General features: G+C 46.5%; 2 protein-coding genes across 14 annotated transcripts in view; one reads left to right on the top strand and one right to left on the bottom strand.

Annotated features, from left to right (window-relative positions):
• ITPR1 (inositol 1,4,5-trisphosphate receptor type 1) overlaps positions 1-8533 on the bottom strand; it is a 186213-nt gene extending 177680 nt beyond the window's left edge. For 10 of the 11 annotated variants that reach the window (XM_069811791.1, XM_069811789.1, XM_069811785.1 and 7 more), the window contains exon 1: positions 2328-2480. The gene's annotated coding sequence lies outside the window, so the exon portion shown is untranslated. Of the gene's footprint in view, positions 1-2327; positions 2481-7378; positions 7479-8239 lie in introns of those variants that run through there. The other variant, XM_069811782.1, reaches the window with a different exon arrangement.
• Positions 8534-8561: 28 nt separating this feature from the next.
• SUMF1 (sulfatase modifying factor 1) overlaps positions 8562-17015 on the top strand; it is a 38581-nt gene continuing 30127 nt past the window's right edge. Inside the window, exons 1-3 of one of the 3 annotated variants that reach the window (XM_069811796.1) lie at positions 8562-8817; positions 13475-13648; positions 15989-16080. In XM_069811796.1, the coding sequence (XP_069667897.1) occupies positions 8584-8817; positions 13475-13648; positions 15989-16080 (500 nt within the window). In that variant the 5' untranslated portion in view covers positions 8562-8583. The remainder of the gene's footprint in view (positions 8818-13474; positions 13649-15988; positions 16081-17015) is intronic. The other 2 variants (XM_069811794.1, XM_069811795.1) reach the window with 2 other exon arrangements.

The raw sequence follows: 17015 nt of genomic DNA on the forward strand, positions 1-17015 counted from the left end.
CACCGACCAAGTGCTCACCCCTTCAGTGCTCTTCACTAGGGCCTCTTCCACCTTCCAACGATGGTGTTCAGGACTGTCTAATCTTAGAAAAATATACTATTTCCCACAGTTAAGCTCCACCCCATGATTGCAAAGGCAAACCAAAGTTACTCTTGCTGTTTGTTTACTTCCTAATTTACGAACCCCCTGTAAGAGGAAACCAGATCACTCCGTATTTCAAGGCTTAACGCTGCAAAACAAGCAGATGGGGAAAAAACTCGTCTAAGCAAACACTTTAATCTCAGGGTGGAGTAAGGTATTTTAACAAGAAAAAAACCTGTTATTGACAAACAAAAGATGGCTTAAAGAACACACTAGAAATAATCAGCTCAGCAAACAGCTTACTTGACAGCATTCCTCTAACAGCTGTTTTGAAAAACACTGGAACTGTGTTTTTCATTTCCATAATGACTCCTTTTTTTGGTTTACACACACTGGCCACTATGCATTCACACCACTTCAAGTCGCTGGTTTCCTTAGCAGTCAACTTCCATTTGTTCCGTCAAGTGTCCTGTTACGCCAGAATTTTCAGCCTGATCGATGCCACCAGTTTTCTCAACACTCTGAACAACCAGTGTTGGACAACCAATGCTTTCCTACAGTCATGACGCCATGCAATACTGTTACTGTTTCAAGCACCGACCTGACACCGGCAAAACCACTGAGCGAGCATTTAGAACCTGGAGTATTTGCTGTGCGAGGAAATTGGCTTAAAGTACAGGTTCAGAAAATAAACAAAAAACCCTAGTGCCTGGTAGCACGTTAACTGAGTCACAGAGAAGCCGCTGAGGGAAAGAAAGGGATACTGGCTTCACATCGCATCCCACACTCGCGCAGCTGAACCCTGGGAGGAAAGCAGTTCAGATGTGGGCCTTTGGACTGGGCTCTGGGTCAGCGAGTCTTTTGGCTCAACAGGTTTGGAAGTCCTGGGATACCAGGCAAATTTCCGAGCCAGGAAAAGAAACTCAAAGACAAATAACAAAGTGCATGTTTAAAAAATAAAACACACGCTCAGGTACTGGCCCTCATTAATAAATAAAACGAACGGCTACCACACACACACACACTACTCCACGCATGACTTCAAGCCATTAAATCTTCATAAGGCAACGATCTGGACTGTATTAGCCACGTTCTCCCTTCCTGATTTGCGAGCAGCAACACCACAGCCCAATCCATCCGCAGTTGAGCGGGCACATGCAAACTGTTGCACGGCGCGCACGGCAATGCGTTTGACGCAGTAATTCAAACCTTTCACCTGTTGGAGTTTTTTTTATACAAACTGCCGCGAGCCAGACTGAACCCACATGGGGCAAAGAGGTTTTATACCAGAGGGGAAAAGCCTGACCGACCCCAAGCCGTTGCCGCTGCATCGAGCCCACCGCTGCACGCAGCTCCACAGCAAAGCCCCCCTGCACCCAGGGTAACACAACAGGGGTCCGTGGAGCAACAGGCACGTGTGTCACCTCTCTGCGCAGCCAGAGGAGCCGCAAGGCAGCCTTCGGCCCCAAAACACCCAGCGTAACCAGCAGTAGTCGAGCTTTTGGCGTGAAGACGTGAACCCGCTCGGAATTACGGCACATCCCACGTACACGGGGAATGCACATCTGCCCCCTCCGCCCCCCCCGCTGAAGTCCCGTTATCGTAGTCCAGGAAACAGCTAAATATTTGGCCTGTCAGACCAGTTAAGCGAGACCCTCAGAAACACCCACCCGCAGTTGCCCGGCTTGCGACCGCTGGAGAACAACGACCGCCCGTAGCCGCGTCCCCACCGGCGCTCGCAAGTGTTTACATAACGCGAAACATCCCTTCCAACTGTGCCTCAACTCCCAGAGGAAAAACACGGGCAAAGTTGGAGCGGACACGCCGCTCCGCCGACGAGGCCTCGCTCGTCCCGCGGAGGGGAGCGGCGCCGGGACCCGGCCGGCGACCCCCGGCCCGGGGGGGGGGGGGGTGGGGGGGGCCAGCCCTCACCCCTCACCCCTCAGCCCGGCACGGCTGGGCGCCAGCGGGCGCCGCGGACCCAAGCTCCGCTCCCCGCGGAACCGGGAAGGCGGAGAGCTCTCTGCCCCGTCCTGCGGGGACCCCCGCGGCCGGGCATCCCCGCCGAGCACCGCTCCGCCGGCCCAGCCCCAGCGGCTCCATCCCCCCGCCCCGCGCCCGCAGCCCAGCGGCGGCCTGGGGAAGGAGAAGGGGGGGCTGCTGCCCCGGCGGCCGGACCGGGGCGGACTCGCACCCCGCCCCCTCCCCGTTCCCCAGCCGCCGCCTCAGCCCCTGCCCGCCCCTACCTGGCTCCGGTGGCGGCGGGGCGGGCTAGCGGCGGCTCGGCAGCCCCATGCTGCCGGCGGCGCGGCGCTGCCCGGTCCCGTTAGGATGGAGGCTGCGCCGAGCTTCCCCCCCCGCCCGCCGCCGCCTCAGCCGCACATCCACATGGTTACTGCGCTCGGAGCTCGCCCGCCGCCCCTTATATAGCGCCGCGGGGCACTCTGGGTAGCCGAGTCCTGCCGGCGCCGCGCCGCCGCCGGCGAGACCGCGCCGCGGGACTACAACTCCCGGCGTGCTCCGCGCCGGAGGGAGGATGGGGCGACCCCACCGGAGCGGGGCCGGGGCGGTGCCGCGGGGGGCTCCGCCGGCCCCGCCGCCTGCTCCAAACCGGGGGTCGGCCTCGGTCTGGGGGCTGGAAGCTGGTTTGTCCCGAAGAGGGGGGGTTCGCACAGAGCTCTCGCACCGGGCGGGCGGCGGGAGAGGGGTGGGACAGCGCTGCCGAGGAGCAGCGGGATACACCGGCCGGGATCAACGGCGAGAAAATCCAGCCGGGAGAAATAAATCCCCGGTAAACGCAGGACTCGGCGGGGGCTGGGAAGGGCCAAACAGCGGAGGGATGACGCCGAAAGCCTCGCGCTTGAAAGTAAGGGATTGAGGTTTTGCGAGATGATTTACACACGCTGCTTTCGCTTCTGGGGTAATGCAGTTCTTGGAAGAGCAGAGCCCTTCGCCGAGAACGGTCAGCTGTACGGAAGCGGGGTAAACCAGCTGTTTTGCAGAACAGCTCAAAACTTTGAAAGTAGTGAGTTTTACTTGGTTACCTCTCGGTAAGAGCATCCGGCATAGGGGTGCTGCTAACCTTAAAGCCTGTCTACCGACTGACAACGCAACTTAAGGCAGAGCGGCCAGCGGTGATAAAAAATAAGTAATATTTCCTTTTATTTATTACATTGCACAATTATTTGCCCCTAAAATATTAGTCAAGATACACTGTCCACGATTACACTGTAATTTTTATGCCCTCTGTAGGGTACGCGTGGCTACGTCTGGCAGCACAAAGTGCCTCGCAGAAGTGGATGCAATGTTTGCGCTGCAGAACTGCTGTATCACTTTAATTGGCATCTCGCTTCCACCCGCACCTACCGTAGGTAACAGGCAGGAATCGGTGTGTCACTGCTCCTGCCATGCTCACTGCTTGTTTCCCCCTCTAGAGCAGCGGAACGCCACCAGAGAAGGGGAACAAGTCCGGATCAGCCAGTGGTCCGATTCAACACAACCTACCACTGTACTGGTTCTTCATTAAAAAATAACGCCAGAGGAGTTGTAATTATGGCTGTCAAGCAAGAATATGCAGAAGTTGAAGCCCGTTACTTTGGAACTTAAGTGAAGGTCAGTGAATAGAGTTCTATGATTTTCATAAATGGCTGCGATACTACAAGCCATTACTCATCAGAACTTTGGCAGAGTAATGGTGCCTAATAACATTAGGTAATCCTAATGAATTCTCGTGTAATCAAATCTAATCTCTGGATGAGTTTAGTAGGCTGAGGACAGTGAATGGCTAGAACGTCTGGTGCACTTAGGTAGTGACATAAGGACCGTCACTAGAGCCAGTGGCAAAGAGCTTTGCCCACTGAACACCTTTCGCGGTGATGCTAGCTATTGGTATGCCTTGAAATATCTTCATTACCGAGTGCTAAATAAGAGCAGCAGCAGTATGTTAGAAATTGCGTGTAATGTAAGCCATAGTTTTGGGGGATTTCCCAGACAGAGGATGAACGGGTGCCCCAGCCACACTCAACCTGGCAGTATGAAGTTCTGTGAATATGGGATGCAGAGGAGAGGCACAGAGGAGACCTCGGGACATCCCGCTCTATCCCAGTCTGTAAATCTTCAGTTCATTGTCCAAAGAGTTGCATACATCTCTCCATGCTTCTCCTACAGCAGTCATGTCCTTTGTTACCTGCTGCTTCTGCAGCCTACCAGTCCTCTGACCTTGCAGCCTCTCCAGAAGGTAGAATATCAAAGGCTACATTTTCTCTCACGGACCATGTTTGCTTCTGTGTCTTGGTCAGTTCTTCAAAGGCCGTGAAGTTTGTGCTACTGAAGGCCCTTCAGCCAAAAATACCGATCAAGTACTGTGAAGAACTGCCTAGATTTGAAGGGGTAGTGGCAAAGACAAGATAATCATGAACATTTCTAACAGTGGAAAATGTTTCCATTTCTCTTTAGGAACTTGCTTTGGGGTGCTGCTGCAGGCACAGTGAGTTCATAAGGTTCTTAGCATCTTACAGCTTTAAGAAGAGATGAAATGGTAGGGCAGTCTGGGAATGAAAAAAATTCACACTCAGAAGTACCATCGAGTTATTCTCTTAAAGCAGCTGTTTCACTGATAATGTGAACTACAGCAGGTATCCCCCGAGATGGGGAATAGAGTCCTATTCGCTCAGTAGCAAACAAGGGGCTGGGCTTAGATCACACACACATACACAAAGAGGGTCTAAGGAATGAGAATTGTTCAAGAATGCAGAGAGGAAACAGTGAAAAGAATACTACTTGGTAGATATCACTTCAGTCTTTAGAGTGCTATAATATAGATGTTTAGCCCAATCATACACGATTTCAGTCACAGGAAAACACCTTGCAAGAGATGTTTTGGGTTTTTTTTTTTGCTATTGGAGAACTCTGTTCTTTTTTCTTCTTTTTGAACCTTGTTTCTTGTTTTATGCTACCTAATTTGCAATTACCTGTTCACTTCTCTGGACTATTTCGATCAGAAAGCACTCCAGCCTGCTGGGTGGGTTTGCACTTTTTTTGTCTTTCCTGTTAGTGCAGCTGCACAAGAAGCAGCCCTGGAAGAAAAATTAGAACAGAAGATATTCCAGGCAGCCACCAGGACTCTAAGGATCAAACTGTCTAATCTTGCTCGTGGCTGGTCTTCATGATGAGGTAGATGATCACAAAAGCTTTCTGTCATCAGAGCTGTCCCTGCCAGCACTGCAGCACTAGGAGATGAAAAGCACTACTAACAATAGGGACAAATGCTAGGCAACATCTCAGCTTTTCAGCTAAGTGCTGAGAAGTCTCTCATTTCTATAATATTTTAATAGCAGTGAAATCAGTGTCTTAATCCTGAAGCATGGTGTACTCAGTGCGAGGAAAGAGAATAATTAAACTCTGTGTGGAGGAGATTAGCTGCCTGTGAACAAATGACTTAGGAGCACAAACATCATCAATAAATGACACCAGCAAAAGTTCTCAGAAGTCCTCAGGATTACAAACTGGAAGTTGGATGTTGCTCAGAAGCAAACTGTAATTGTAATTATTTCATCTAGTCTCCTGACAGAATAAGGAACATAAATCTTCCCAATGGAAGTACAGAAATGATGCAGAAAAGAATTCTAGGAAAGTAAGCAATGAGAACGAGTGGGCAAGACACACCAGAGAACTGTCCCAGCTCATTGGAAATTAGCTGATTTTCTTGAATTCCACCATTACACAGCCAGAATCCCATGGTTTTAATATGGGGAAGTTATCCTGGCAGGCCATTTTCAGTTCTAGAAGACTGTAGAATTTGGATACCTAGATCTTGCTGTCATTTCAGTAAATTGCATTGGAAATTTGGAAGGAGAAAGTAAGTTCTATTTACTTTGTGTTTTCACAGAGATTCATTAATGCATGGGGCTAAGATCACTGTTTCAACATAAAAGGAATGTTTACATTTTCTGACCCCGAAGCAGCAAGGGTTGATTTTATAATTAAATTTGTATTCATTTGTTTTCCTGCACTCTGTTGCTTTTCTAAGTATGTCACAGGGCAAAAGGGACTAATGATGGATAATTGAAATGCATCCTTGTGAAGACTCCCAGCACTGTCATTTTACACACAGTAAAATTTCATACAACAAATACAGTTGAGTAGTGTTCCTTTCCAGTATTAATACAAAATGAACACACACACACCCCGCGCCCTTCACTATGGTCATGCTTCTTTTTGCTGCACAGTCCTAATCTGTATAGGGAAAAAAACCATATTAAATGTTTTTAATTAATATGCCACAGAATGAGTAAAGATTTCTTTCAGCATCGTGGAGGATCCAAAAGAAGATCCATTCTGCTGACAGCCCCACACAGAAGCTGACAGAAGCTCCCACACAAAGTAAAGATTTACATGATAGAGCACCAAAACCTTCAACAACTACAGGGAACCACAGGAAAAATGAAGGAAAACAAGGGCATTACCAGCTCCCTGATGTAGAAGATATTGACAGTTCTAGACTGAGACAGCTGATCACCATCTGCGTTAGGCTATGTACCTTGGCTGTGCAATGAGTATAAGGGAATACAAAAGCAATGCACCCTTTCTACCTGAGAATGAGATAGCAGGACTTGGGATTTATGTCACACAAGAGAGCAGGTGCATGCACCTGCTAGTTCCCCAGCTCCTTAGCAGGGGGACGGTGAGTGGGAAGAGCCTTTGCTCTGATTACAAAGTCCCAGCCAGCCGAGCTGGCACAGAGTGGGGTAGTAATTTGCTTCTTGCTACTAAAAGCAAATTGCTGCCTCTCCCAAGAGCAAAGTAGGAGGCCATTGTGCCTCTATAAAGTATGTTTGCATTCCTGACCTGCTTGGCTTGTACACTAGTATGTTGCCATTCACCTGGCTTGTTACAAACTGCTTCTCAGTCACCTGCACTGAAAACTCCTGTAAAAAAAACCCAAACTGCAATAACAGGATTGGATATTCACTTAGAAAGGAAAGCAGGTTTCTCCTTTTCTCCCTCCAGTGATATTTTCTCCCCCTCCATGGTGATGTTTTTGCCATAAAGACTGGTTGTGTCATATTTGGTAAAATCCATTTTTAAGCGTGAAACATCGAAATTCCAGGACAGATACACAAACAGAAGTGCCCAAGGAATTTACCATTTCTTTATTTTTTCCTAAGTCCTTATTCTGAAATGATGCTGAGTTGCATCATCCCCAATGAATAGAGGAGACAAGGGTTCTCCTAGGAGGAAGGCATGTACACACTCTTACATTACATACTGCTATTGAACACAAGGCGTAAGCACTTACTTTTGGGGCCTTAGACCTGCACCTTGTACATGTCTCTGACATTAATGCTATCTACATGCTGTTGGCTGCCCTTCAGCTGCAGATTCGTTGCAGTGATTTGCTGCAAAAGAGAAAGAAAGAACGTGCTTAAAACACACATGAATACCACTGATGTGCTCAGCCAGAGGCCAAGGCCTTGAGAACACTATCCTTGGTGCAAGTTACTAACAATGATTTCCAAGGGTTTACAAAAGGGCCAGTCCTTGCTTCTGCTGAGCAATACCTACACAGTTTGAACTTCCCCTTACTATGAATATTGCTAAATAACATAATCAACTACAATAACCCCTAGTTGCAGTTTCTGACATCTCAAGGTGAGAATACTTAAAGGCAGCATCTGTACTTCCCTATTTTTTTCCCCATGGAGGCGAAATGAGCAGTAAATGACTGTGTTGTGCCAAGGGATTATATGGATGGATAGTTAAGATATTATTTTCGGGAACACAGATCTACCTGCATTCATTTCACATACATATTTTTCTCAGGAATGTTAACTGTTAACAAGTATAGGACATACATCTTGAATAAACCCGAATACCGTATACATTAAATACTATCCGTCAGGTACCAGAGCGCTGGGTAAGCGTCTCTGCAAAAGCACAGGTCTGCGTGCTTTATTTGGGCCATGTCTGCTTCAGCACCTAGTTATTTTTAGGCAACGAAATGGCAAACTTCAAATCCACCTCAGGAACGACTACAAGGGGCTGAGGGCAGCAGGGCCACCCTCCCGGGGTGCGCCTGACGGGGATGGGTGTCCCCCCCCCCGCTCCAGTGACGGGTACTCCCCCTGCTCCCTCACTCTTCTCACAAAACCTCACATACCTGTCGGAGACACAACACAAACTCTACAGGTATCGCTGCGCTTACCGTGGGGTAAAGACCGGCCCGGCCCGGCCCGGCCCGCCGGGGCAGAACCACACATCTGCTCTTGGCGGGACTCCTGAGGTGCCTGCCGGGGGTGTGTGGGGGGGTGTCCCTGTGGGGGCCGAACCAGGCGGCAGCACCTCGGTTCCCCCTCAGATGCACGAACAACCTCCCCGGGGCGGAGGCGGGAAGGGCGGTGAGGGGACAGAGCTCCCGCCTCCGTCCCCTCAGGGACGCGGCGCTGCCCCTTTAAGGCGCGGCTGGTCACCTGACCGCCGGCGGCACGTGGTGCCTTCGCCAACATGGCTGCGCCCGCAGCGGCCTGTGTTTGGGTGCTCCGCTACCTCCTCTTCTTCCTCCTCTTTCTCCTTCTCCTGCTGCTGGCGGCCGACGGAGCCGTAGGGGAGGCAGCTCCCGGCGGGGACTGCGGGTGCAGCGCTAGCCGGGGCGGCGGTGGTGACGGGCGGGAGGTAGCGAAGCGGCGGTACTCGGCGGCGGCGGCGGCGGGCGGCGGACGGAGCGCGGGGCGCGGGCCGGTGAGTGTCCTGAGGCTGAGGGACCGGGCGGGCTGAGGGACCGGGCGGCTGCGGCGGGGCCGGGCCGGGCCGTGGGGCGTCCCCGGGGGTGGTGGGTGGAAGCAGGGCCTGCTGCGATCCTCGGGGGGATTCATGGAGAACCCTGAACGAGCGGGTCGCTGTGTAGAAACTCGAATTAAAGTCGCCTCGCAGCTCTCTCGGGCCGAACTCGTGAGAACCTCGGCTCGGGTACGGGTGTTTGGGCTGGTCCGGTCTCGTTTTTCCCGCTCAGAGAGAGCCCGGGCTCTGCCGGGCCGGTCGGGTGCTCCTGAAGATGAAGAGAGGCCTGGGCAGCGGTGCTGGTCTCCCGGTGGTCTTCCCCATGTCCCCACCCGTGTCTGCCCTGACTGCCCCCTTTGTGCAAAGCTGAGACGTGACAAACCGAGTCTGGGTGTTTTTTTCGGCTGTTTGTTTCGACAGGCCTCCCCACAGCTTGAACTGGCAAACACCGGGAATACGTGTGCCAGAGTACTCACCTGAGGGGGGTTGTCTGTTGCCGTACCGCCTGGGGAGGTGGGAGACCTGTTAGTGTAGCCCCTTACTTGGCCCAAATCAATGCTACTGGGGCTCTGGTCCCCCTCACCCCCAGGCTCTTTTAGGTCTGTGTTGGTATCGAAGGAATTGAAACACTGACAAGTGATGTGTCATGTCTTTTGTGTGCATTTCAGTAAAGCTATCATTTATGTATCCGTATCTAGATAGCCTTTCAGGTTCTCTTCAAGTGAAAGTCTCTTTAATTGCTTATTCCTTTCTGTTTGTGCTGCTGCTGCTCTTCTGAAAAACACCGTGCGAAGCTGAGCATGCCTTCTTGTTGAAGGCAATGCTTAAAGTGGGTTGATATGCGATGATGGTGCCTACTGCGAATGGATACTGAGGTTTTTCTGTATTATTGAAGAGCAAATGCTTCACTAAATGAGCTATCGTCAGTTATTAGAAATGGGATTGCTGTTTCATTTCACGAAAGGCGCTAGTAAACTTTAGCAGACAATCAATATTCTATCATGACAGACTTGGGTCTTGTTCTTGTGCGAGATGGCTTGCAAATACTAAAAATGTGAGGGGCTGCCTCTCTCATTGCCTCTTAGTATTTTAACGCTGGGAAGCTGTGTTACGCGGGCAGTGTGGAAACTTACCAGGTAAAGGGAAGGATGCACAGTGGTAATCATGACTTTACTATTGCAGCCTGCACTTAAGAAATGTGGCAATATTTAAAGAGTATGAATTAAATAATCCATATTGCACTTGAGCTTTACGTCACTAATATATGTTTTGTGTAATCAATTTCAGCATTTCACTGTGGGTCTCACTGTAAGGTGAAAAAATCATTTGACTCTTACTTTATGCAAGGCAGCTAGCAACTTTGACAGCAGGTATTGAAAACTAATTACTGCTGGCTTTTAAGCTATGTTCACAACTTAACTTGATTATGCTTAGCTAGAAAACATTTTTACCAAAAGTAAAGTGAGGGAAGAATTAGCCTCTACCTCAAGCACAAATGAGATCACTTGTTTCCACCACATTTTTAGAACTGGGCAGCTAGTGTTTTAGTGGGTCTGCTCTACATTACCACAATACTTTCAACATAAGTATAATCATAGGCAAATACAGTCTCTGTTGTTGAAATTGAGCTGAAGTTGACAATGAACTGCATGTGCTAGCTAAATAATATTATGAAGATATAGGCCATTATTGTTGCACACTCTACCTAACACAGTAAATAACATATCTGTCAGCCTCTGCTGTTGGACTTCTACTTCCATAGTTCTTAGAAATTAGTTCCTTGGTGTTAGCTACCTGTATGTTAAAACTGGATGTTTAAAGTTGCTTAATTAACTATACAAATGTGGCTTCTGGATGTGATGTCTAGGCAGAAAATCTGTTCTTCATTTAGTGTATTCCACTGTCCTCAGCTGAGGAGCGCTGTCAGACATCTGAGTCTTGCGTCCTATGATGTGCTGTTATCATAGAGCTGGCTGTCAAAGGAAGGTCCTATTTCCAAGCAGGAGGTGGAGCTATGAAATGAGCCTTGGTGGGGGAGGATAATCCTGTGGAATCGATATTTGGTATCAGTTGGACACAACACTGGTGGACATGCCAGAAGTCTCAGCTGTCACCGTGTGAGAGGGCTGCAAAAGCAGCAGGTTCATAAGGAAACCTTTGGACATTTCTAGCTGAGCGTACACTGGCAATCTATAGAGACTTTTCAGATTTCGGAAATGAATGCTAGGCTGTAAAGCGAGAGCTAATTTTTCACATTAATTTCACAGACAGCAGCTCACTAGTGAGCTCTGAATCTTGCTTTGAAGACTGCTTCAAGGAGTTATTTTAGCTACAGTGGGTTGGAAAGAGATTGGAAAGAAGGGAGTGGCGCAACTTTGTACCACGTTGTCGTTCCCCAAGTCCTAAAAAATGTAAGCAAGGTTATCCTGAAGCCCTTTTATGGATTCAGTTAAAGACAATCTGTAAGTGCTCAGATTCTTTTTAGTGGAGAGGATGCAGCTAGCTTCAAATATGGTTAGTTCAAAGGAAAAAGTATCTGTAGCCCTTTTTACAGGCCCCTTGCAAGTTGTGTGAATTTCAAGCACCACTGGGAGAGACCCAAGCAAAAGGAGGGATCTATAGTGGAGAAGAACCAATGAAATTGGATATGCAGGGTTATATCAAATACTCCAGCTTCTTTTAGAATAGGGAGAGGTGCTGGATAGCAGATGTGAACTTATTTACTGATCATTTGGTATGCTGGCAGTGTTGTAACTACATAAATAACAGTAAACTCGAGAAGCTGGTGGGTAACTAATGATTCTTTGTCTTCTTGGTTTGTGAGTCAGCAGATAGATGCTTTCACCAAAACAGTTTAGCCTTATGAAGAGAATCTTGTCAAGTAAGAAAAAAATGTGGAAAAATCAAACTATAGAAGAATCAAGGTCCTATAATCTAGGCCGTGCTGCAAAATGGCTATACCTACAAAGTCCAAAGTTCACATTTGGTTCTGTGTACCCGGCTCGTCATCTAAACGTTACATCAGTTCACGTTTTTTACAACCCTATCTCTGCGGTTTGGCTACTTCTAATATACATGTTGCATACTGCGTTATTCCACTATATGCATATGGAATTTTGTTTGAACTGTTGTACATCTAAATCCCAGGCTGCTTTTTCTGTCAGAACTTGAACTAAACTTCTAGAGTAGTGTTAGAAGTGTGGTAGTCTGGGAACTTCTCCCTCAGTGAATATTTCTGCTATTAGACTTGAATTTCCTGCATACCAGACATCAGGATCTTGTAAAAAAAAATAATGCTGCTATATCTTAGAACTGGCTTTGCTTATTTAGGTTCTGTCACTGGTCCGCCTGCTTGAGTCTCTTGTAAGAGTAGTGTGTGATTGCAGATCACTGCCAGGGTATGTTCAGGTGCGATATGACGTGCCAGATTATTTTCCACAGTGGATGTGTAAGCCAGTGCTGGCTGGCTTTCTTGGGGCTCACCTACTCACAAGCCTCTGACCGTTGCCAGAGGAGGAATGAGGTGGCTGAATTGAACGTGAGTTAGGTGGTGAAGGTAGCTCAGGAATACTGAAACGAAGGGAGAGGGAGTTTTCTTCCCCAATTACTCCATCTGTTGGTGACGAGTTGGGTAACTGCTTGGCAAACTAGCTCTTGGGTAGTCAGCCCTTGAAACATCACCTGCCCGTTGAGAAACTTTTATGCAGCCTGAGCTGTCATTCTTCATTGCAGCACAAGCTTCTGAGCAGGGATCATGGATGCTCTTGTTTTTTGGGTGAGGAGCGCTCTCAGGAAACATCTGATGAGGCACGACAAGACCTCTGGGGCCTTCCTTGTCCTGGAAAGATCCCACTAAAGCTGAGGGACAACGTGTTGTGTTTCTCTGGAAACTGGCTGAGGCCTTAAAGGGAAAACATCTTATTGAAATAGTTGAAAGGTTATTCTGTCACTTGTCCTTTACCTCTGAAGCTTGAGGCTCTTGCACAAGGCCAGTCCTCCAGAGGAGTGGAATATAACTGACTTGAAAGTTTGTCTCATCTCTGGCACACAGAACTGCAGGTGCTGTGCCTACCTGCCAGTTAGCAGCACAGTTGGTAATAAAATCCTGCACGTGCCTGTTTTTAAACGAAAAATCATGTGTAGTTAGTATGCAAACAAGCATAGGCTTGTCCACAAAAGAGCACTTTACAGTTTTGTAATCTCCAGATTCTTCATCGATGCATCAAGCCTTCGTAGGAATAGAGTGAAATGCCAAAATTCCTAATCTGAAAATGAATAGAAAGAACTCTGGATTCTTTCTTGGCTCTTGGGTACAGTAGGGGAACATGTTTCTCCTCATTAGAGCACAAGCATTACCCTCAGTGAAAGTTCTGAATTACCCAGACTACATGTAGAAAGAGCTGCAAATGTTTTTTTTTTTTTGTTCTCAATTTAAGTTCTGCTTGCTGTTTCTTCCAAACAGGTGGTGATCAAGATGCCCCTGTTGCCATTTAGTTGTGCTGTTTTTGTCAGTGAAATTCTGCTCAAAGCAAAAGCACCTCCAAAGATGAGGTGGAGGAGGAGTAAGACTTTTCAGTCTTTCATTTTCATAATCTTTTGGGTGGTGTTCTCTTTGCAGATGGTCGCTATTCCAGGAGGAGTGTTCACAATGGGCACTGATGAGCCTGAAATACATCAAGATGGAGAAGGGCCTGCTAGAAGAGTCCACATTAACAGTTTCTACATGGATCAGTATGAGGTCAGCAATGAGGAGTTTGAGAGATTCGTGAATTCTACTGGGTACGTTACAGAGGTAAGGCGGAAGGGTATACAGTCTCCTGTCATCTTTCTTTTTGTTGGCAAAATCCCCGTTAAAAACTTAGGCTGTTCTTTTTTGAAGGATGTCACAATTACTTGCTTGGGGTTTGCATACTAGAATTTTTCTGATGTAAGTAGTGTAGGGAGAAAATTGTCTTGCCTTGCTGCCCAGGGGTCTGAAAGGGGATTTAGACGTATACAGTTAGACTTATTAAGTGTCTTGATATCTGAACTAGTATCTTCCATGCAGTATGACCGAGGCAGCCTGGGTGAAGCTAACAGATGGCTAAAGATGTTTATGCAGGGTTTTGGTTTTTTTTTGTTGTTGGGGTTTTTTTGACCTTTGGGTCCTAGGATGTCTTTATACCAGTACAACTATGTTGTTAGATTTTCCTTATTTTAGAGGACCAGGGATTTAAAAGACTATGGTGGCTGAGGACTCTCAGGCTAGTTCAGCGCAGCTACTTGCTGATGAGCTGAGCAACAGAAAGCCTTGCTGTCTAAAGAAGATAGAATAGCAAGTATAATAATAGTTTTGTGCATGTGGCTGGGAACAATGGGCTAAGAAAGAATATGTTAAGGTTCTTCCAAGAAAGAAGCTACCTGTGCCTGAGGCTCTGATCTTTCCTGACAGTTGACTGTTCCTACGCAACTTTTATAAAAACCTGACAGGCCTTTTAGGCAAATAAAAGCCTCAGTAATAATCAGGTCTCAAAGGAGGCACTTTGCTGAATTCACTTGATAAACTGGTTCTCATTTGGAAGACAGGATCCTTCTGGTTGGATGAAGGGCTTCTTTTATCTATGGCACTATTTCTGTTTTAAGTTCTTAGCTCAATAATTATGAAAAAATGTTGCTTAACAATTTTGAGTTTGAACAGGGCTTACTTGTTGCAAATGGCTTCTGGAATGAGCAGATGTGCAGTGGTATTTAAATGTAGCACTGCATCGGATGGTCTGTTTCAGACAGTACTTCGTGGCTCAGCTGGTGTAGTTGGGTGCTCCACTTACACTGTCTCCCATCCCCCCTCGCATGGGGCCCCCTTTTATGCTGGATTTGGAAAAATAAACTCGGAGTTAGAGTAAACAGCACTGATTCTGCAGGGTTTTTTTGGGGGATGCAGCTGAGTTGGTTTTTGTGTGTTTAAATAATGTTCACATTACTTACTGCGGGTAAACAGAGCCAACCTACTTTTTGGTTTTCTTTTATTAAGGACTAGACTGAACTGCAGTGGCAAGTGAAACTTGAAAGTAAATAGAAAGCTGAAGAAAAAAAATCTCCAGATGTGTAGCCATCTTGTTGAACGAAAAGTATTTTTTAACAAAACAATAATAATAAAAAAGCCATTGATGGAGGCTGTCAGACTGAAATTTGGGGTCCTTTAGGTGATAAACCTGTTTGCCTCTGTCTGGATCTTTCAGATTGGGCAAGAGTGGAAAAAAAAAAAGTATTTTTTTCTTCTCTTTGATAAACCTGTTCGCATCTTTGTCTGGGTCTTTCAGACTGGGGAAGTGAAAGAAATTATGTATTTTTTTCTTCTCTTTCCTTTCTGAAACTGAATATATAAAGATTACAGTCATATGCTAAAACTTTTTGCAATTTGGGTGGTGAATGGGATCCTTCTTTCAAACTGTGCTTCTTGAAGAGTTCTCAGCATGCAGAAACAGCTCATGGTGATCATTCTCAGTCTTTGAATGCCTATAATAAAATGAAGAAATTGAGAAGGGCAAATGTGAATTCTGATAACATGTTTTGACTTCCCTAGTATATCAATTCACTTGGCTTACCAAGGGAAAAAAGCCCTACATTGGTATCATGCACTGTCATTCCTTGAAATTATTTGTATTTTTTGTTTCTTTTGGCTTTATATAGTGCTAGATGTAATGACTGGGTTACTTTTAACTCTTTTATTGTTGTTGCAACAGCATTTTAAATCATGGTGCTAGTGATGATGAAGGAGCAGTAAGTGACAAGGTTTATGCCTAAGTTTGTAATTCCCAAAGGAAGAATGAGAGATGAAATAGGCCCTTGAATGTTACATTGACTGTAGCATTTTAAAGCAGTTGGGACAATTGGAACTGCGTTTTTAATTAATAAAAGTAAAAACATTTGCAGAAGTTCTGTGAGCTGCCATCTGTCCAGTGGCTGTTGAAGAATGACGACACCCAGAGATAAAATGCCTTCTCTTCTGTTCCAAAATAGCTTCCTTGAAAGAAAACTCAAAATTACTATTAGAATTTCCTTATCCTTGATAAAATAAAGTTGTAAATGTGAGTGGCATTTTAAGAATAACATTCCTTTGATAATATGCTTGAATCTTTTGTTCTTTATATAGGCGGAGAAATTCGGCGATTCCTTTGTGTTTGAGGGAATGCTGAGTGAAGAAGTGAAGGCTGACATCCACCAGGCAGTGAGTAACACAGCAGGGTAAAGCTTACTTAGCAATCACTGGGGTAGATGTGTTAGCAATTATGGCAGTAAGAGCTAAATTGTGTGATGTTCCCGAAGCCATGTACAAAAATGGGGTTTATGGAGGGGGGGTTGGTCTAGAATAATATACTTCCTCAGGTGTGGAGGATTTACAGTCTATTCACTGTTCTCCCTTTTTTTTTTTTTTTTTTTTTTTAAACAAACAAAAAATCTGCTTCTGATAAGCAAAAGTTAGTATCAACCCCTTCTTGTTGTCTTTTGCCTCCGAAGTGAGAGGTACTTAGGACTGTAGTAAGTGGTTCAGATAGAAGGCTGTTTGATTGTATTATGTGTAACACAGTGATGCTTCAGAAATTTAGATGTCACTAGTGGCTCTCCTGAGTGATGTGCTGTGTAGGCAAAGAACAGGAGTGCTTCTGGCTCCAAGAACATATGTACACGTGACTGGTACGCTCTGCCAGTGCAGTCTTATGTCCAAAGTGGGTAAATCCTGGATCCTTCCGATTTAAGAAAATCAGGATAATCTGTGTATCTGATACAAAAGTGATGCTTGCATGAGTGCTTTTTCTAGGTTAACTAGACGCAAATATTCCTAAGTGCCATTTCTATGGCAGACCTGAGTCTGTAAGATTGCTTATTGTGAATGGCTAAAGTTTACTGTGCTTCCTCCATCTCTGTAGAAGGTCCTGTATGCCTTGCTGTTTTTTCAGTTCCCTTCATCTTGCTAGGGCAACATAGTGATCCTGGCAGGTGCAGTGCTGATTAAACTGGAACCGATCCACTTTTCCTGTTGGGTGGAAGTGAATATTAGTTTAAAAAAACTCAAAAGTTTGGTAGTGAAGGTTCCCTGCCCCCCCCCCCCCTTCCCCTTTTTCTGTTGTGAGTGTGTTGATGAGCCTTTCTTAGGCTTCATTTAACTCCTCTTTAACCTT

This window comes from Haliaeetus albicilla, chromosome 24 (genome assembly GCF_947461875.1).
Source record: "Haliaeetus albicilla chromosome 24, bHalAlb1.1, whole genome shotgun sequence".
In the NCBI taxonomy this organism is placed as follows: Eukaryota; Metazoa; Chordata; class Aves; order Accipitriformes; family Accipitridae; genus Haliaeetus; species Haliaeetus albicilla.